This window comes from Ovis aries, chromosome 3 (assembly GCF_016772045.2).
Source record: "Ovis aries strain OAR_USU_Benz2616 breed Rambouillet chromosome 3, ARS-UI_Ramb_v3.0, whole genome shotgun sequence".
In the NCBI taxonomy this organism is placed as follows: domain Eukaryota; kingdom Metazoa; phylum Chordata; class Mammalia; order Artiodactyla; family Bovidae; genus Ovis; species Ovis aries.
The window spans coordinates 165497703-165519524 of NC_056056.1; the positions used below are offsets into that span (position 1 = coordinate 165497703).

Genomic DNA, 21822 nt, shown 5'->3' on the forward strand with positions numbered 1-21822 from the left:
CTCTCTAAAACTTGGGATTCCTCTTGCCTGGGTCTATAGGCAGCGCTATGATCAAGTGCCGGCATCTCAAGGACACTCTCTCAAACCCTTGCCACAAAGAGAAGCCGTGGTGACTTGCAGTCCTGTTTGCATGCGTGTCACCTCTCACTGAATGTAGAGCTGGCCCTGCCTTCCTCACTGCCAGGCTCCTACCACAAGAGGAGAGGCCAGGCTTCTCAAGAACACAGCCTCTTTCCCCTGTAGTCGCCTGCTGTCCTGCACTTTTCCCCACCACTCGTGCTGACTGAGTTCTGCAGGGATCTTGGTTACAGGTGCAAAGCAACAGTGAGGAGGAGGAGAGCCACTGGCCCAGCAGACCTGAACATCACCACCTCTACCAGACTTTTGCTGGTGAAGACTCCAGAAGTAAGTGAAGTTGATCTCTCATCTCTCTTTGTCTCTCTCTCTGTCTCTCTCTGTCTCTCTTGGTTCTCAAACTGGGCTGCACATTACAAGCACATGTTGAAATTTTTACAAATACTCACAATGAAGTGTCCCACATCCTGCCTCCTAATTTAATTGATATGGAGCCCAGAGACTGATTTTTTTTTTAAGCTCTTAGGTAGGGTGATTCTATTATGGCTGGATAAATACTTATTGAAATCAGTGATTCTCAGACTTTAGCATCAACATCCCCTGGAAGGCTTGAGGCACTACAGATGCCTGGGTCCTCACTGCCAGAGTTTCTGATTGAACAGGTCCTGGACAGGGCCTGGGAAATCTGCATCTCTAACATGTTCTCAAGTGATGTTGATGTGGTTGGTTTGGTGATCACAGTCTGAAAACTGTTGTCTAGGGAGAAAATTCTGTATTACCTTAATATTCAAAATATAGTCTGCAGAATAGAAGTATTAGCATCACTTGGGATATTGTTAGAAATGTGGGATCCCAGCCCTCCCCCATCCTAGATCTGATGAATCAAATTTTACTAAGACCCTTAGATGATTTGCTTGCACATTGAAGTTTAAGAAGCATTGTAGTTTTGCAACAGGTAAAAACCAACCATGGAGATTTATACCCTTGCACCTGCTTTTAGCTGCTTTCTAATCAGCCTAAATCATAGGACTGAGGCAAAATTCCTTAATGTGTCTTACAGCTGTGTTCATTTAGGCTATGAGGTCCATCCTGCAGCTCAGGTTAGATATACATAAGCTTTCCTTCCCTCCTCAAAGAAGGACCATGAATATTTACTGCAGCTAAAATGTCTTTCCCCTGGATGTGAATTTCAAGCATTAATTCTTTCAGAGGTATTTTTTATTCTTTTTAATTTTAGCTAAAGATTTATATTTAAACTAAGCAGAAATTAGTCTCCTGGTGCTACAACTGCCTGTCCCCTAGGACCACAGAGAATATGGCAAGAGAGTAAGAATTGAAATCTTTCTTGAATTAAGTAAATGAATCATCTTGCTTAGGGTTCCCTCCATTTTGGATGTCTTATTACTATTTACTGCACTTCCTAGTCCACTATTAACCAAATTGTTGATTATTAACCAGTTGTTTACCAAAATTTTGATTAACACTGAAATTTCATTGTTACTGGTCCTGAATCACAAAGGTCTTTATGAGTCTAAGTAAGTAAGTAAGTAAAGTCACTCGGTCGTGTCCGACTCTTTGTGACCCCATGGACTGCAGCCCACCAGGCTCCTCAGTCCATGGGATTCTGCAGGCAAGAATACTGGAGTGGGTTGTAACTCCTTTAATTCTAACTATCTGTGGTTTTAGGGCCCTAGTCACTTTATTTTCTCTTGTGCCCATTACCTTCATCTCCAGGTACATAACTAGCAGCTGTCAGTCACTCACGGAAGAGGTAAATATCAGAAGCAGCAATCTACTATGTGTAGCTGAAAAAATTTAGGATGTGAAGTCAAATAACCTACCTCCTACTAGCTCAGTAATCTTGCAGAAATCAACTTTTGTTTGTTCCTATGAAACCTTATAAGGAGTATGTGAAAGAAATGTGATTTATTGGAGTAACTGTTATGATGTTGCTGCTGTAGATGATGATGAGATTTTAAAAAAAGTAATTATGGGCATAAAATATTTAGATGAGTGATTCCCAATCTTGCAAGCTTTTTTAAAAAAAATATATTTTATTTCCTGGATTCCACCTAATAGAATTAAATATAAATCTCTTAGATTTGAACTTGGGCATTATTATTGTTTATTCTTCTTTAAATTTTTCCTAGTGATGTCAAGCATCTATTGTTGTATAATAAACCACCCAAAATGTAGTGACTTAAAGAAAAACTTACTTATAAGTTTCTATTTTGTGGGTTTGCTAGGGGGATTCTTCTTGTCTCATCTGGTTTCACTTATGCAACTGCTTTTGGCTAGTTGACTGGGCTGGCCCTGGTCAAAAGTGGGCTCGCCCTCATGGTGCTGACCTTGGACTGAATCTTGGTGCTCACTGTCAGCCAGGTACTCTCTCCATGGGGGTTGAGTCATTCTTCAGTAGTCTTAACTGAAGAATGTTCAGCAAAAACTGAAATTGCAATGCCTCTTTTTAAGGATACGTTGTAAGTTGTACAATGCCCCTTCAACCACATGTTATTGCTCAAATTAAATTGCAAAGCCAAGCTAGATTCAAAAGGAAGGAAAACATACTTTAGCTTTTTAATAGGAGTAGCAAAGTCACACTATGAAAAGGCATGTGGAATGGGAGGGTTGTTGTGGCCATGTTTATAAACAGTCTATCACAGACAGTGATTCTGGCACCCAGTGAGGGTTAGGAACAACTAATTTTATTAAAGGGCTTCATCTTCACATATTAAAGATGCCCCCAAGGTCAAGCTCTCATTCTAAAGCTCACTGAGACTCAGCCACAGCATACAAAATTTGAAAAGAAAATTAACTGCCAAACTTACCAAATTTAAATAGAAGATGTGGAGTATATGCACCACGGCTAAGCTTCACTGCCAAAAGTTTTACTCTAAAATACAAAGCTCTGATCAAGTGTTACTTGTCCAGCAGATGTCAGCCTCACACAAGATAATGCCAAGATGTCCAGCAAAGCAGGCTGTGCAGAATCTATATGACTATACTTTTCTACACAATTCATGAAATACCCAGCACATCAGTTCCTCTCTCAAACATACCCCATCTTTGGCTAGAAGTCGAGTATACAGAAAGATTGGAATTGCTTTGCCAGAGAGGAAGTTTTCAGGAGGTACACATTTCAAATAAGTAATAGCTTCTATTTTCTGCTAGGGTGATAGGATTTCATTATAGGAGGAGGAATTGTGGTTAGAGATGCTGTATTTCACCTATTCTAAGATGTACATTTTTCTGTATTTGAATATGTCTGAAATAGAATGGGTCTAACAGTTGGCATTGTCAGCCAATGTAATTGTAAGATATACGGTTTTGTCCTACACACACACACACATACATGTACTTGCCTCCTTGAAAATATTTATAAGCCTTACAAACAATAGCTTATCAGACTCAATGAAACACAGTAACTTTAGAAAGGAAATCAACACTGAATATTCATTGGAAGGACTGATGCTGAAGCTGAAACTCCAATACTTTGGCCACCTGATGCAAAGAGCCAATTCATTAGAAAACACCCTGATGCTGGGAAAGATTGAAGGCAGGAGGAGAAGGGGACAACAGAGGATGAGATGGTTGGATGGCATCACTGACTCACTGGACTTGAGTTTGAGCAAGCTCTAGGAGATGGTGAAGGACAGGGAAGCCTGGCATGCTGCAGTCCATAGGGCCACAAAATGTTGGACACAACTAAGCGACTGAACAACAAAAAAAATAATGTTTCAAGAAGAGGGGTGTAGTGTTCAGTAACATATACCATAAAATATCCAGTAGGAAAGACAGTGCAATTATACCACTAGATTTTCCACTAGAAAATAATTAGGAAACTTGATAAGAGTATTTTTATTTGTGTGACAGGGCTTTATAATATTAATGTGAAAAATTAATAAGAAACTACGCAAGCAAAGTAGATAAAAGGGTCAAGAGTCTCTAAGGAGTGTTTTGTGTTTTTCTCCCTAGGGTGATGAAGTTTTAAGCATGTATATTTGCTGAAGGAAAAGAATCAATAGAGTGCAGGGGACCATGGTTCAGGAGGGTAGGGAAATGATGATGTGAGGTCAGTGGAGAGTGGGAACAAGTTGAGATCCAAAGCACTTTTGGAGGGTTTAGCCAGGGACTAAGGTACAGATCTTTGAGATGAGAGGAAATGAAAAAGGACAGGCGTGACTAGTTACATTGGTCATCTGGAGAGGAGGTCAAGAAATGTATGCTTACTCTTTTCTCCCTTTTTCCTGTCAGGTCATCATTAAAAGTGTGAGGCAGGAAATCTGAGGAAGATCATAAAGGTTTGAGATCACCACTATGGAGAAAGGACAAGAAGAATAGAAACATATGTTAGTAGTTGAATTGGGGAATAATGTTAGGGCTCAGCTCAAGTTGCAGAACATGGATTGGCAATGGTTTTGTCATTTTCTCCAGCAGTGCTCAGTAATCTATACAAAAGAATAAGAATAAAAGTATAGGTAAACATTTTATAACTCTAAACATTGAGTTGAATAGAAAGTCTAAGTCACATGAATCTTTGATGTCACTGCTGCTGCTGCTGCAAATAACTTGAAAAATCACTTGTAGCAGCAAGAAACATTTCCCCAGGTAGGGTATAGAAGTTGCTACCAACCCAGTACCTACAGTTGTCTCAAAGATGCACGATGTGACAAACAGCCCAATCAAAAATGAGCAGAAGACCTAAATAGACATTTCTCCAAAGACACAAAAAGCTGCTCAACATTGCTAATTATTAGGAAAATGCCAATCAAAACCACAGTGAGATATCACCTCACATGGGTCAGAATGGCCACCATCAAAAAGTACAAATAAATGCTGGAGAGGGTGTGGATAAGAGGGAACCCTCCTATACTGTTGGTGGGAATGCAAATTGGTGCAGCTGCTATGGAAAACAGTAAGGAGGTTCCTTTAAAAACTAAAAATAGTATTACCATATGATAAAGCAATCCTACCTCTGGGCATATACCCAGAGAAACCTCTAATTCAAGACAATACATGCACCCCAGTGGCACTAGCCAAAACTTGAATACCTGCTAAGTCGCTTCAGTTGTGTCTGACTCTCTGCAATGCTATGCACCGTAGCCAGGCTCCTCTGTCTGTGGGACTCTCCAGGCAAGAATACTGGAGTGTGTTGCCATTTCCTTCTCCAGGGGATCTTCCTGACCCGGGGACTGAACCTGCATCTTTTATGTCTCCTGCAGTGGCAGGCAGGTTCTTTACCACTAGTGCCACATGGGAAGCCAAAACATGAAAGCAGTGTAAATATCCATGGACAGATGAATAAATAAAAAGGATATGGTATATATATACAGTGAAATATCACTCAGCCATTAAAAAGAATGAAATAATGACATTTGCAGCAACATGGATGGATCTAGAAATTATTATACTAATTGAAATAAGTCAGAAAGAGAAAGACAAATATCATATGATATCACTTATATGTGGAATCTTAAAAGTGATACAAAAAAACTTACTTACAAAATGGAAACAAACTCACAGATACAGAAAGCAATGTTATGGTTACCAAAGGGAGTAATGAAGGAGCAGGAGAGGTAATTTAGGAGTCTAGGATTAACAGATACACACTATGTGTGTATGCTCAGTTGCTCAGTTGTATTTGACTTTGCAGCCTCATGGACTGTAGCCTGCCAAGTTCCTCTGTCTATGGAACTTTCCAGGCAAGAATATTGGAATGGGTTGTCATTTCCTACTCCAAGGGATCTTCCCCATCCAGGAACTGAACCAGTTCTTGCGTCTCCTGCATTGGCAGGCAAATTCTTTACCACTAGCACCACCTGGGAAGCCCAATACACACTCTACTGTATATAAAACAGATAAACAACAAGGTCTTGTTGTACAGCACAGAGAAATATATTCAATATCTTATAATAACCTATAATGTAAAATAATAAAAAGAATTCATCTGTGTGGGTTTCCCTGGTGATTCAGTGGTAAAGAATCCTCCTGCAATGCAGGAGACCTGGGTTCAATCCCTGGGTTGGGAAGATTCCCTGGCGGAGGGCATGACAACCTACTCCGGTATTCTTGCCTGGAGAATCCCCATGGATAGATAGAGGAGCCTGGCGGGCTACAATCCATGGGGTTGCAAAGAGTCGTACACGACCAAGCGACTAAGCGCACTTATATAATTGCATTACTCTGGTGTACACCTGAGGCTAACACAACATTTGTAAATTAGCTATACGTCAGTTTTTTTAAAAAAGCATGATGTGTTTCTTTTAAATTTCCATTGCAGGCTTTCACCACCACCACAACCACAGCACATTCTCTGACAGCAGTGACTTCACAGAAGAGCCTAATTCCCACCTCTCCTCACAGGAGGCTCTACAGCCTCCAACATCCAGCTCCTGCTCCCTGGCCCTGCAAACTCCTGACCTCAATAAGAGAAAAGCAAGATGGTACACCAGACAGAAGACCAGAGTGAGAGACTTGGAATCTCCATCCTGATGCTGTCATGAACAGCATGCACAGAGATAGACCTTAAACAGTCGCTTCATTTCTTTGCACTTTGGTTTTTCTATGTGGGTATTAGAATACATGATCCATATGATATGGACAGTGGTAACCTGGACAAATAATTTTCTCTCAAGCTTTGACACTGCTTAGGGCAGTTAGTAGATTTAAGGATAATCAAATTTGAAAAACAAGGGTGCTACTGGAATACTCTCAAAAGGCTCAAGCTAAATGAGGAAAGACAATTCACACTTTCAGGTTCTGAAACCTTGGTGCAATCTACAGTGGGATTCCCTCGGAGCCTCTACTCATCCCTCTGTGCTCCCAATTAAATTCCAGGAAGTCTTCCACCTTACCAATGTCTTGTTTTTCTTCTTTTTTATTTTTAGTTTTTTTTTAATTGGAGGATAATTGCTTCACAGTGTTGTAGTGTTTTCTGCCGTACATCAGTGAAAATTAGTCATAATTTTATATATATATATATATATATATATATCCCCTCCCTCTTTATCCTCCTCCACTCCATTCCACTCCTCTAGGTCATCACAGAGCACCAGGCTGGGCTCCCTATATTATACAGCAGCTTCCTGCTAGTTACCTATTTTACACATGATAGTGTGTATATGTATATACATATATATGCATATGTATATATGCTACTTTTTCAATTTGTCCTGCTCTGCCCTTCCCCCGCTGTGTCCACCAGCCCATTCTCTACTCTGCATCTCCATTTGTCCTCTGTAAACATGTTCATCGGTACTATTTTTCTAGAATCCATAAAGTGAAAGTGAAGTCGCTCAGTCATATCCGACTCTTTGCGACTCCATGGCTGTAGCCTACCAGGCTCCTGTCCGTGGGATTTTCCAGGCAATAGTCCTGGAGTGGATTCCCACTTTCTTCTCCAGAGGATCTTCCCAACCCAGGGACTGAACCCGGGTCTCCCGCATTGTAGACAGATGCTTTACGATCTGAGCCACCAGGGAAGTCATATACATGTTAATATACTATATTTGTTTTTCTTTTTCTGATTTAACTCACTTTTTATAAGAGGCTCTAGGTTCATCCACCTCACTACAACTGACTCAAATTTGTTCCTTTTATGGCTGAGTAACACTCCATTGCGGAGAAGGCAATGGCAACCCACTCCAGTACTCTTGCCTGGAAAATCCCATGGGCAGAGGAGCCTGGTAGGCTGCAGTTCATGGGGTTGCTAAGAGTTGGGCGTGACTGAGAGACTTCACTTTCACTTTTCACTTTCATGCACTGGAGAAGGAAATGGCAACCCACTCCAGTGTTCTTGCCTGAAGAATCCCAGGGACAGGGGAGCCTAGTGAGCTGCCATCCATGGGGTCGCAAAGAGTTGGACACGACTGAAGTGACTTAGCAGCAGCAGCAATACTCCATTGTATTACGTACCATCTATATCTTCTTTATCCATTCACCTGTCAATGGGACGTCTACGTTGCTTTCATGTCCTGGCTATCGTAAATAGTGCTGCAGCGAACATTGGGGTACGTGTATCTTTTTAAATTGTGGTTTTCTCAGGTATATGCACAGTAGTGGGATTCCTGGGTCATATGGTTGTTTTATTCCTATTTTGTTTTTCTTCTTGAGGCCCCATCTGAGGAGATCTGTTTGGAGCCTCCCCCCACTGCCAACAAAAAACAAGCTTCCACCTGTATCCCAAATTTTGGATCTTCATAGGAAACGAGATGAGTGTGATTCAGAATCCCTCCTCTTGGCCATTGCAAAACATGTGCAGTGTTTTTTTCTGGCAGAAAACAATACAAATAAAAATGTTTATTTTTTTAATTGGAGTATAGTTGCTTTACAATGTTGTGTTAGTCTCTACTTACATGTAGACAAATATCCCCTCCCTCTTGAACCTCCCTCCCACCCCGCCCCCACCATCTCACCCCTCTAGGTCACTACAGAGCTCCCCGTGCTATACAGCAGGTTCCCACTAGCTATCTGTTTTACACATGCCAGTGCACATGGCAATCCCGACCTCCCAATTCATGGCACTGCCCCTCCCTGCCTTGTGTCTACATGTCCATTCTCTATGACTGTGACTCTATTCCTACACTATAAATGGGTTCATCTGTACCATTTTTTTCTAAATTCTGCACACATGCATTAGTATAGGATATTTGTTTTTCTCTTTTGTTAAAAGATATTTATTTATTGCATTGGTCTTTGTTGCTACACCCAGGCTTTCTCTAGTTGTGGCAAGTGGGGCTACTCTCTAGTTTTGGTGTGTGGGCTTCTCATTGTGGCGGCTTCTCCTGTTGCAGAGCATAGGGTCTAGGATACATGGGCTTCGGTAGTTGTGACTCACAGGCTTACTTGCCTCTCAGCATGTGGGATCTTCCTGGACCAGGGATCTAACCCTGTCTCCAGCATTGGCAGGTGGATTCTTAACCACTGAACTACTGGGGAAGTCCCCTGTTTTTCTCTTTCTGACTTATTTCACATACAGAGTGAAGTAAGTAAAAATATGTTTTTTTTTTTTAAACCTTGGCATTTTTAAAAGAATTAACAGTTGTGGTTTGTATAGGACATAAAGTGTTTTGTCAATAAACAGAGCCTGAACACTGACAGGGCTCTCCCTGGCAATATACAGTAGAGAGTGTTCTTCCCAAAGAAAGTTTCAGTCTAGTGAGAGAGGTCTCACACACACACATATACACACACAAGTTTACAGTGATGTATCACTTGGTTGCCTAATACATCGCAAGATAACAAAGACCAGGAAAGAGGGATTCAAAAGAAAACATAACCATGAGTGTTAAAGAAAAAAAAAATCAGACCAGATATGACAAGCAAACAGAGCTCTATTTTATTTAGATACTATTGCTGGTAATAGACCAGTCTCGTTGCCCAGCTACGTGGAAACAAAGGGCTGAAGAGTTTTTAAGCGCTGGAGTGGCAGGCATCTTAGACCATCAGTGTTTGCTAGTTGGCCTTACCCAAAGGAAAAGTCCCCTGGAGAAGCGAATGGCAACCCACTCCAGTATTCTTGCCTGGAGAATCCCATGGACAGAGGAGCCTGGCGGGCTACAGTTCATGGGGTTGCAAAGAGTCAGACACGACTGAGCGACTAACACACTACACTACACACTAAAGGAAAAGTAAACTTTCTGGTATCTTCTTGAAGGAGGTAGTTTTGCAACTTAGAACTAGCCTTCCTCCCCCTCACCCCTAAGTCAGGATCCTACCCTTCCAGAAACTGGGTGATATTTTCCTCAATATTTACATTTCAGAGAAAAGACTCTTTGGTCATAGAGAAAGACTTTCCAGAGTTGTAAAAGTGGAATGAAGCTGAGAGAAGATTTATATCTCAAATGGATAGAGATAAGATTTACAATAGCAAGCTATCTAAAATAAATGGTCAAAGAAAAGAGAAGTCAGAACCTAGAGTCTGGAAGATACCCTTCCAAAGTTGAGTCAATCTGCGAGAAGGCCCAGTGGTTTAGTCATTTTCAACTCTTTGTGACCCCACGGATGTCGCTTACCAGGCTCCTCTGTCTATGGGATTTGCCAGGCAAGAATACTAGCGCAGGTTGCCATTTTCTACTCTAGGGGATCTTCCTGACCCAGGGATCCAACTGGCATCTCTGTGTCTCCTATATTGGCAGGCAGATTCTTTACCACTGCACCAAAGCTGAGGGAAACTTTAAAGCCATCACGATCAAGGAGACCAAAAGTATCTGAGATTATTTCATTTAAAGAGTCTGAGAGGCTAACAGCCTATATGACCCCATCCTTGAAGGAATAACTTGGGACTGCAGAACCAGACAACCCACTATTAGACGCAGGAATGAAAGTGAAAGTGAAAGTCGCTCAGTCGTGTCTGACTCTTTGTGACCCCATGGACTTAGTCCATGGAATTCTCCAGGCCAGAATACTGGAATGGGTAGCCTTTCCCTGCTCCAGGGGCTCTTTCCAATCTAGGGATCGAACCTAGGTCTCCCACTTGCAAGGCTGATTCTTTACCAGCTGAGCCACAAGGAAGCCCAAGAATACCGGATCCCCTTCCACTTGCAAGGCTGATTCTTTACCAGCTGAGCCACAAGGAAGCCCAAGAATACCGGATCCCCTTCTCCAAGGGATCTGCCTGACCCAGGAATCGAACCGGGGTCTTCTGCATTGCAGGCAGATTCTTTACCAACTGAACTATGAGGGAAGCCCCAGTGAATAACAAGACTTTTAGAGAGCTCATCTGGAGGGAGGTGGGGACAGGATTCTGGAGGCAGGGTATGCAGGGAGAAGCTTCTCTGTTCCCTAGCTGCTTCCTAGGGCACTGTTCCCTAAGGCCAGGGAGCTTGGAATAACCCATGGATCTGTACCAGAGGCAATACCGGAGAGGGAGAAAAAGTAGTCTGTCTCCCTTTTCCCTCCCTGGCAAGATTCCGAAGAACTGAGAAGGTGAATCAGTCATTTGCGGAAGATTCTATTATTAGCCCTGGGAACAAAAGCTTCCTCTGGTCTCTGTCCTCTCCTTATTTCCACCAGCATCTGCCTGGGCTCCACCTGCTCAACCTCCTGAGTGGTTAGAGGGGCAGGGTGTGGAAGGCAGAGCCAGTGCAGCATTTCAGGAAAGGGGATTAAAGGTGTGGTAGTTCCCTGGCTTGTTAACTGGAGTTGGGCCACTGGAGTCCCACAACGCTCCCAGATCCCAATTGTTCTCATCTGTACAAGCTGTTCCACCCATCAGAAATCCCAGCTGCTACATCCTTGTGGGCCCAGGGGAAAAGGGGTTAATATCTCCACTCTCACTGAGAAAACTGAGTCATGGAATATCACAGTTTGAAGGAACTAGCCTAGTCGGTTGTCTGACTGAAAGAAAAACAAAGAAAGGATTGTGTGTCCAAAATCATATACTGGCAGCCAGTGCTAGAATTTGGATCCTTTGATAGTTAGTCGGGGGTACTTTTTTCTGTTAAATCCATTTTCTGTATTGTCCATGTATTTTCACACAATCCTCTTTAACCAACACCCTTTTCAAACATATTTTTACAAAACTTTTACTGGAGTATAGTTGATTTACAATGTTGTGTTAGTTTCAGGTATACAGCAAAGTGAATAGTTATACTTACATCCACTTTTTTAAGATTCTTTTCCCTTATAGGTTATTACAGAGTACTGATTAGAGTTCCCTGTGGTATATTGTCTTTTTGAAAGTGTGAAAGTCCTTCGGTCGTGTCCAACTCTTTGCGACCCCATGGACTGTAGCCCTCCAGGCTCCTCTGTCCATGGAATTCTCCAGGCAAGAATACTAGAGTGGGTAGCCATTCCCTTCTCCAGGGGATCTTTCCCACTCAGGGATTGATCCCAGGTCTCCTCCATTGCAGGCTCAGGCCGCTTCAAATCACATTCTCCTGTTCTTTATGTTGGAGAACAGTGGACAATTAACCCACAATTTATGTAAACCCATGACAGAGAATTCATGTTCTCTATAACGTGTGAGAAATAAGCAGATTTTCAATATCCACCATGGACAATACAATCAGGAATACGGCTTTCTCAGGCTTGTGCTCAGGATTCCTTGACATGAGGCGGGGATAGAAAACAGTCATTGCAGGAAGGAGAGGAAGTGCAAGTGCAGACTCATCAGGAGAGGTGTCAGGTGGAGTAGCTGTTGTATCATGTGAAAGAGAAAAATGAAATAGAGGATATGAGCTGAAGTTTGGGGTGTCAAGAGAAAAATATGGACAACGATGCAGGTTTCCACAGATAAATAATTTTAGTCTTTGGTGCACACGTTGAGGGGGAAAAGATGCGCAGATAATATAAAACTTGACAAAAACATAATACGTGGCCATTTTGCTTTCCTGAATAAACCTCTGATTTACATCCTTGAACAGATTCTGAAGCTGGGTTCAGAACTGACTAAAGATCTAATTATAAGGAATTCAAGCTCAAGGACTTGGCCTGAAAGTTGTAAAGTCGTATTTCTATACTAATCTTACAACCCCACCCCCACACCCGTTACTCGTAGGATTTGACAGTTAAGGCTTAAAAATGGTGAAAGGTACTTGAGGATAAAGCAGCTCTTTAAAAAATTATTTTTTAACATCAAAATTAAGATTGCAAAAAATTATCCAGTTACTCGAAGAATTAACAACTCAAACTTGCAGTTTAAACAATTACCGTGTTTCACTTTCTTTTTTTATTGCGGGGGTAGGGGAAGAGAGCGAGTCCTATCTCAAACTTGAGCAGTCATTTTTTTCTCCCTATGTTGACACGTTTCTTTACGCGTCCCAAGTAAGCTTAGGCTATTAGCATTCCTTCCCCGAAGGCCAGCGGGAAAGGTTTAGGAAGCTGGTATTCAAAAGTCGTTTAAGTGTCTCTAAGTGGCAGCAGATGCTGGCAAGTGCCGGGACGGATTAATACAGGGAAGGCAAGACATTCCTTATAAAAGGAGTAGAACGGCTCGTCCAAAGCATGCCAGAGGCGCTTCGAGCATCACCTGGCGGCAATCAAAGCCAGGAGCAGGATGCGGCTTTATCTCGAGAGCGCCAGCTCCGCAGTGGGAGCCGCCGCAGAGACGCGATCATTTGCGATTACATCTTCTCCACGCTGCATCCCCCTTAAGTCCCCGTTTCTCTGCTTCTCCCAACTCGCCCACGGCCCAGTCATCGCCGGAGCGGCCATCTTAGCGCTCCTCCCGCGCCCTCCTCCCTACCTGCTCCCCTCCCCCTCCTGCTCCTCCCACCCCCTCGCTCACCGGTAAGGCGACGGCGGCCGGGTGGGGCGGTTACGTCAGTGGTGACGCCGCGGTCGACCCCGCCCCCACCCTACCCAGCCTTTCGAGCGCGGGAGGAGGGCCGGCCGGCGGCGCGGCGACCTTGGACCCTTGGCTTGGCCTCCTGAGGGAGGAGCCCGGCGCCCGGGCTCCACCTGGGAGTCCGGAGATGGGTGCCTGTGGCTCAGCGGGGACGGCAGAAGCTCCTCCTGGGCGGGTTTCGCACCTGTCGTTGCTGTCGGGGCCTGGGAGGGGGCATCCAGTGTTAACTCCAAGCTACTGAGATGCAAAATATTCCGCTTACCCCTTCATAGAATTTCTGCCACTCAGCGTCGAATGGGTTGACAGAAACGTGCGCCCATCTCGTTATCTTCAGAATCTGCCCGTATTGACTGGCGTAGAAAGTTTTCCAGAAAACATTTCCTTTCTGAGGAGGCAGCCAGGTGCGAGCTCAGGTGGCAGTGAGTGCTTTGAATTTGGCTTCCTCAGACAGCAAATAAGTTTCCAGAATGGGAAACAAGATGTAAGGGAAACGAAAGTCGCTTCTGTTCAAAACTACTTTACCTGAAACTGCCAATTTAAGGTAATGAAGTAGTTTCCAGAAAGAAACGAAAGGAAGAGACTCGCGGAGAAAAATCTAGAGAAAAGTCAAGCCTACAGGTACGGAAAGATTAATCCATGTATTTATTGAGCATCTATTTATACTTTGCTTTCGACTCTGAGCCATTTGTGCTCCGTTTCCCCGTGGGGAAGATGGAAAATGGAAAGAACCAGCGAGACAGCCGTGCAAAGTTAATGTCAGTGGAGTACAGTATCTTGCCGTATATAAGACAAGTAATACAATTGTTCGTATCTTTTAAAACAACAATTCCACTTTGAGAAATACCTTTCAGTGGTGTGACTTTTAAAAAATGATAGCACTAAGGTACTCATGCGGTATTATCCAAAATTATCCGAACAACAAAAATTTGAAGGGAGAAAAAATTCTAACTAAAAGGGAAAAGCTAATTAACTTCTGGCATACTGACCTTGGGAATTCTTGGAGCAGATCACAAAATGGCAATAGCCTTATCGATTAATAGTTGAAAAATACCAAAATGTACCTGCAGGCTCAACTGTGTAAAATGTAGTTATGCATATAAAGATTAAAGATAAGGAATTAAATAAAATAAAAAGAAAAAAATAAAGATAAGGAATGAATTTGCATAGCTTAATATGCCTTTCATTCCTTTTTCAATATATTTGAGTGCATAATAACTTTCCAATTCAAGTCCATCTCCAGTTCATTCCTCCTCCTCAGAACACAAACTGCTGTTTTGTAATCTTCCCTACCACCTTCATTCCTAAAATGTACTAAATTCATTACATGAGAGCATCTCTTAAAAGCAAATATTTCTTCTAATTAAGTAGTTCTAGCACACGGTATAGATTTCCCTGTGGTTCCTAAAAAGCAAAATATAACGAATTAAAATCCTTGCTCCTATTTTAATGTCATAAAACCCTTGGAAGTTCGTTTGGCAAACACTATCAATCAAGAATACCACCTCTGATGTAGTAATTCAACTTTTAGAAATCAAGAGTTTTTGCTTGAGACTCAAGCAATTTAGCAGGCTACTCATCTCACTGTTATTTATAATAGTGGAAATCAGAAACATGCTAACTGTTCATCACTGTTGGAACAGTTAGGTACATCTAGAATGTTCATAGGACAGAAAATTATATAGTCATCAAAAATCTTATTTTCAAAAAGTGAGAAATGAAGGAATATAGATCAAGACAACTGTGTCTGCCATTCCCTTTCCTCTAAGAGGTTTCATCTCCATAAGTTCTGTTATGGTAGACATGACTCCTCCCTCTTTGCAGCATTTTGTGAACTGGCATGCACACTAGACCCAAGGGTAATAGGCCTGTTGGAAATTTGTTAAAGCTCTACCCAAACGCTGTAAGGAGAAAGAGAGACTGAGGTGGTTTGAAAAATGGCTTAAAAGTGCATTGAGTAGGCAAGTGGTGGATGCCAGACAGCAAAAACCTCAGGGAGCAGAAGTCACGAATAATTGGAGGTTACAAAGAGTACAGGCTGAGTTACAGAGAGGCAGCAATAGCAGGGATCTTAGCAAGATTCTGAGTAGACCCACTTGAATTCTAGGAGTCTCCAAAATAACTATGGAAGTGAAAACTAAAAGCAAGATGCAAAGATGTATATACTGAGAGGGAGGGGATGTATGTATACCTATGGCTGATTCATGTCGATGTATGATAGAAACCAAGACAACATTGCAAAGCAACTATTCTCCCATTAAAAATAAGTTAAAAAGCCTAGGCCTAAAATAGGGTGTCAGAGAAGGCAATGACACCCCACTCCAGTACTCTTGCTTGGAAAATCCCATGGGTGGAGGAGCCTGGTAGGCTGCAGTCCATGGGGGTCGCTAAAAGTCGGACACGACTGAGCGACTTCACTTTCACTTTTCACTTTCATGCGTTGGAAAAGGAAACGGCAACCCACTCCAGTGTTCTTGCCTGGAGAATCCCAGGGACGGGAGCAGAGTCGGACACGACTGATGCGACTTAGCAGCAGCAGCAGCAACTTGTCTACTGAGCTCCAGGATCTCTCTATTGCAGTCTGATATTTTAACTGTATTTTAAAATATGTGAAAATTATTCACATTTTACAATATTTGGAAGGAATGCTTTAGTATTTTATAATGGTGGCAAGATTACAAGTGATTTTTATTTTCTACAACAATCATTTTTAAAAACTTGAGCATTAACTAGCATGAATATCAGCAGTCAAAAATTCTAATAATTTTGAAAATAAGTTCTATGTTGTCATTGTGTAAAGTGACTAGCAGACAGAATTTCAGAGAATTTTCTGAGATTATTAATGCCTTAAGGTCTTATAAGGACTAAAATCATTTGACTAAATGACAGGAGGAGGTGAAATGGAAAGAAGATGAAGTAAAGGAAGGCATAGGTGGAGAGTACTAAAAAGGATGTCTTGAACTGGTCAACCACTTGTAAAAGAATGAAACTAGATCACTTTCTAACACCGAACACAAAAATAAACTCAAAATGGATTAAAGATCTAAATGTAAGATCAGAAACTATAAAACTCCTAGAGGAGAACATAGGCAAAACACTCTCAGACATAAATCACAGCAGGATCCTCTATGATCCACCTCCCAGAATTCTGGAAATAAAAGCAAAAATAAACAAATGGGATCTAATTAAAATTAAAAGCTTCTGCACAACAAAGGAAAATATAAGCAAGGTGAAAAGACAGCCTTCGGAATGGGAGAAAATAATAGCAAATGAAGCAACTGACAAACAACTAATCTCAAAAATATACAAGCAACTTATGCAGCTCAATTCCAGAAAAATAAATGACCCAATCAAACAATGGGCCAAAGAACTAAATAGACATTTCTCCAAAGAAGACATACGGATGGCTAACAAACACATGAAAAGATGCTCAACATCACTCATTATTAGAGAAATGCAAATCAAAACCACAATGAGATACCACTTCACACCAGTCAGAATGGCTGAGATCCAAAAATCTGCAAGCAATAAATGCTGGAGAGGGTGTGGAGAAAAGGGAACCCTCCTACACTGTTGGTGGGAATGCAAACTAGTACAGCCACTATGGAGAACAGTGTGGAGATTCCTTAAAAAATTGCAAATAGAACTACCTTATGACCCAGCAATCCCACTTCTGGGCATACACACCAAGCAAACCAGAATTGAAAGAGACACATGTACCCCAATGTTCATTGCAGCACTGTTTATAATAGCCAGGACATGGAAACAACCTAGATGTCCATCAGCAGATGAATGGATAAGAAAGCTGTGGTACGTATACACAATGGAGTATTACTCAGCCATTAAAAAGAATTCATTTGAATCAGTTCTGATGAGATGGATGAAACTGGAGCCGATTATACAGAGTGAAGTAAGCCAGAAAGAAAAACACCAATACAGTATACTAACACATATATATGGAATTTAGGAAGATGGCAATGTCAACCCTGTATGCAAGACAGGAAAAAAGACACAGATGTGTATAACGGACTTTTTGGACTCAGAGGGAGAGGGAGAGGGTGGGATGATTTGGGAGAATGGGAATTCTAACATGTATACTATCATGTAAGAATTGAATCGCCAGTCTATGTCTGACGCAGGGTGCAGCATGCTTGGGGCTGGTGCATGGGGATGACCCAGAGAGATGTTGTGGGGAGGGAGGTGGGAGGGGGGTTCATGTTTGGGAACGCATGTAAGAATTAAAGATTTTAAAATTTAAAAAATAAAAAACTAAAAAAAGAAAAAAAAAAGAAATGAAGTCAGTTACATCATGAAGCTCCGTTATAGACTATTTATATGATCATGTTAATTTAAACACTGTTGATTTAATGAAAAGTTATAATACAGTTATGTTGGGTAGGAGGAAAGAAGAAAAAGGATGTCTTGAATGTCTCTGATACAAAGATGTAAACTAGGGAGAGGTGCTCCATGGGAAGGGGGGACTGGAGATAAATTATCTGGAGATAATTGTTAATTAGGTTAATAATTAAAGAATAGGAATGGAATGGGCTTCCCTGCTAGCTCAGGTGATAAAGAATCTGCCTGCAATGTGGGAGAACTGGGGTTGAACCCTGGGTTAGGAAGATTCCCCTGGAGGAGGACGTGGCAACCCACTCCACTATTCTTGGCTGGAGAATCCCCAGGGACAGAGGAGCCTGGCGGGCTATAGTCCACGAGTAGCAAAAAGTCGGACATGACTGAGCAACTAAGCACAATAGGAATGGGATAGTGTGTAGCATAGCCTTTTCTTTATTTTTATCTTAATTCAACTTTGAATTTTCCTCAGCTACCATTTTATTTCAGGTCTTAACAACCTAGGCATAAAATATGGCATGTCTGGCTTGTCTACTGAGCTCCAGGACCTCTCTATTGCAGTCTAATTTTTACATAGCTATCATAAAAATCATTCTTCTTGGGTAATTTCCCTATTTGTTTTTTACCTACCATATCAAACCTAAGCTTTAAAATAACAACCACAACACAAATCTCCATCCCTTCCCCTCTTTGTCACCTGACTTCCCCAAACTTACCAATTGCAGTCTCAAAATCAGTCAGTCAGTTCAGTCGCTCAGTAATGTCCGACTCTTTGCAACCCCTTGGACTGCAGCATGCCAGGCCTCCCTGTCCATCAGCAACTCCCAGAGCTTACTCAAACTCATCTCCATTGAGTCGGTGATACCATCCAACCGTCTCATCTTCTGTCATCCCCTTCTCATCCCACCTTCAGTTTTTTCTGGCATCAGAGTCTTTTCAAGTGAGTCAGTTCTTTAGATCAGGTGGCCAAAGTATTGAAGTTTCAGCTTCAGCATCAGTCCTTCCAGTGAATATTCAGGACTTATTTCCTTTAGGATGAGATAATCTCACTTTCTTGGTTATGGAAAGTCTGGTTGGATCTCCTTGCAGTCCAAGGGACTCTCAAAAGTCTTCCCTAACACCACAGTTCAAAAGCATCAGTTCTTCGGTGCTCAGCTTTCCTTATAGTCCAGCTCTCCCATACATGACTACTGGAAAAACCAGAGCTTTGACTAGATGGACCTTAGCTGGCCAAGTAATGTCTCTGCTTTTGAATATGCTGTCTAGTTTGGTCATAGCTTTTCTTCCAAGGAGCAAGCATCTTTTAATTTCATGACTGCAGTCACCATCTGCAGTGATTTTGGAGCCCCCCAAAATCAAGTCTGCCATTGTTTCCACTGTTTCCCTATCTATTCGCCATGAAGTGATGGGACCAGATGCCATGATCTTAGTTTTCTGAATGTTGAGCTTTAAGCCAACTTTTTCACTCTCCTCTTTCATTTTTATCAAGAGGCTCTTTAGTTCTTTGCTTTCTACCAGAAGGATGGTGTTATCTGCATATCTGAGGTTATTGAGGTAATATCAAAATCAGTCCTTCCCCAAATCCGACTTTTGACTGCTAGGAAGTCAATCTTCTCACCGTCTGCCACACTTCAGGCTCTTACCACCTTTAAATCACGGCTCTTTATCTCCTAAATAGAAGACTCTTTAACTTTCACTCCTGCAAATCATTACAATCAAACTCTTTCGGAGCAGGCCTAAAAACTCTCACCTCCAGGAAACCACTCTCCTGGTAACCACTGGGCTTCCAGATGCCCCATCCCCCCAACCAGTACATTATTATGTGGTCACAGCTTTTGTTCCAAATTCCGCCTGGTTCTCTCTCTTGGCGTTGTGACTTCTTTAGGGGCAAGCACTGTGCACTTGCTCTATTTGCATATATCACTCAGTACAGTGTTAGCCAAAAATACTCTTAAAATGTTTAATGAATTAACAATCAGAAATTCCATAGCATAATATGAGATTGTGGAAAAGATGTGCAGGTGTTTCCCCTTGTTTCCACCATTTCCATATGGGGAGAAATGGCAACTTGCCCTTTACCCAAAGTAAGCTGACAGTTTCCTAAACAAGATTAAAATTTAATGACTCTAATACTTAAGTCTGAGGCCATATCCAGCTTCTTCTGAAGTGTTTGCAACCCAAGCATTTCGTTTCTGTATCCTAAAAAGAAGATATGAATGAATTAAAGGAAGACAAAATACACTGCAGATTTTAATTTAAGCAAACATTAGAGTTGCTTTTTATGCTTTGATTTTTAGAATTTTCTAGTCCAGTTTCTCATGAATGAATTTTTGAGCTTATTAACTTTGAGGAAACTACTTCCAAGGGTTTACATACTGAATGTTCCTGACTTTAAAGTTATATAAAGTTATTACAAATATTTTTTAGTACGTATGTGCCTGGCCCCATGCCTGGTATCTGTCATGAAATGTCCCCAGCTTTCATTTAAATGTTACAGGAAGATGAAGGATTGGATGAAGGAAGTCAGTAAGAGTACTGAAGAACTCAGACCTAAAGTTTTATGTAGTTGCAGCAAGACAGTGCAGTGCAGAAATTTTATTTTTAAAGAGTGACCCAAGTAATGTTAGATTTGTGGCAAATAAGTAAGAAAGAAGTTGAGAAAGAAATGTTGAAAATGCAACAGCAGATGGCAAGATTTGGCCTGAGTAAGTGAATAGAGAGGAAAGAACGGGGTCGGGGGTAGGCTTTTTTTTTGGTTTTGTTTTTTCAATTCTAGGAAAGAATAAGGCTGGTAGCAGATAGGGGAAGTAAATGCAAGTTGAAAAGTAGATGGTACCAAGTTTATTATATTTAAATGTTAGTCGCTCAGTCGTGTCTGACTCTTTGCAACTCCATGGACTATAGCCTGCCAAGCTCCTTTGTCCCTGGAATTCCCCAGGCAAGAATACTTATGAGGGTTGCCATTCCCTTCTCCAGGGGATCTTCCTGACCGACGTATCAAACCAAGGTCTCCTACAATTCAGGTGGATTTTTTACTGACTGAGCCACCAGGGAAGCTCAGGTGGTACCAAAGCTGATTTAATTTTAAAGGACTGTTAAGTGTTTATTTAGAGGTCTGTGAGGTAAACTTAATTTGAAGAAAGTAAGGAAAACCAATAGACCATTCAGGTATGACCTAAATCAAATCCTTTACGATTATACAATGGAAATGAGAAATAGATTTAAGGGACTAGATCTGATAGAGTGCTTGATGAACTATGGACAGAGGTTTGTGACATTGTACAGGAGACAGGGAGCAAGACCATCACCAAGGAAAAGAGATGCAAAAAAGAAAAATGGCTGTCTGAAGAGGCCTTACAAATAGCTGAAAAAAGAAGAGAAGCCAAAAGCAAAAGAGAAAAGGAAAGATATACCCATTTGAATGCAGAGTTCCAAAGAATAGCAAGGAGAGATAAGAAAGACTTCCTCAGTGATCAGTGCAAAGAAATAGAGGGAAACAGTAGAATGTGAAAGACTAGAGATCTCTTCAAGAAAACTGGAGATACCAAGGGAACATTTCATGCAAAGATGGGCTCAATAAAGTACAGAAATGGAATGAACCTAACAGAAGCAGAAGATATTAAGAAGAGGTAGCAAGAATACACAGAAGAACTGTACAAAAAGGATCTTAAAGACCAAGATAATCACGATGGTGTGGTCACTCACCTAGAGCCAGACATCCTGGAATGTGAAGTCAAGTGGGCCTTAGGAAGCATGACTACAAACAAAGCTAGTGGAGGTGATGGAATTCCAGTTGAGCTAGTTCAAATCCTGAAAGATAATGCTGTGAAAGTGCTGCACTCAATATGCTAGCAAATTTGGAAAACTCAGCAGTGGCCACAGGACTGGAAAAGGTCAGTTTTCATTCCAATTCCAAAGAAAGGCAATGCCAATGAATGCTCAAACTACTGCACAATTGCACTCATCTCACATACTAGCAGAGTAATACTCAAAATTCTCCAAGCCAGGCTTTAGCAATATGTGAATCGTGAACTTCCAGATGTTCAAGCTGGTTTTAGAAAAGGCAGAGGAACCAAAGATCAAATTGCCAGCATCTGCTGGATCATGGA

At 41.6% G+C, this 21822-nt stretch overlaps 1 protein-coding gene across 13 annotated transcripts in view; it reads left to right on the forward strand.

Annotated features, from left to right (window-relative positions):
- TESPA1 (thymocyte expressed, positive selection associated 1) overlaps positions 1–6928 on the forward strand; it is a 34473-nt gene extending 27545 nt beyond the window's left edge. For 6 of the 13 annotated variants that reach the window (XM_042247085.1, XM_042247083.1, XM_042247084.1 and 3 more), the window contains 2 exons: positions 297–405; positions 6356–6928. In XM_042247085.1, coding sequence (XP_042103019.1) covers positions 297–405; positions 6356–6567 — 321 coding nt within the window. In that variant the 3' untranslated portion in view covers positions 6568–6928. Of the gene's footprint in view, positions 1–39 lie in introns of all 13 variants that reach the window. The other 7 variants (XM_060414104.1, XM_042247087.1, XM_004006624.5 and 4 more) reach the window with 4 other exon arrangements.
- Positions 6929–21822: the final 14894 nt, after the last annotated feature.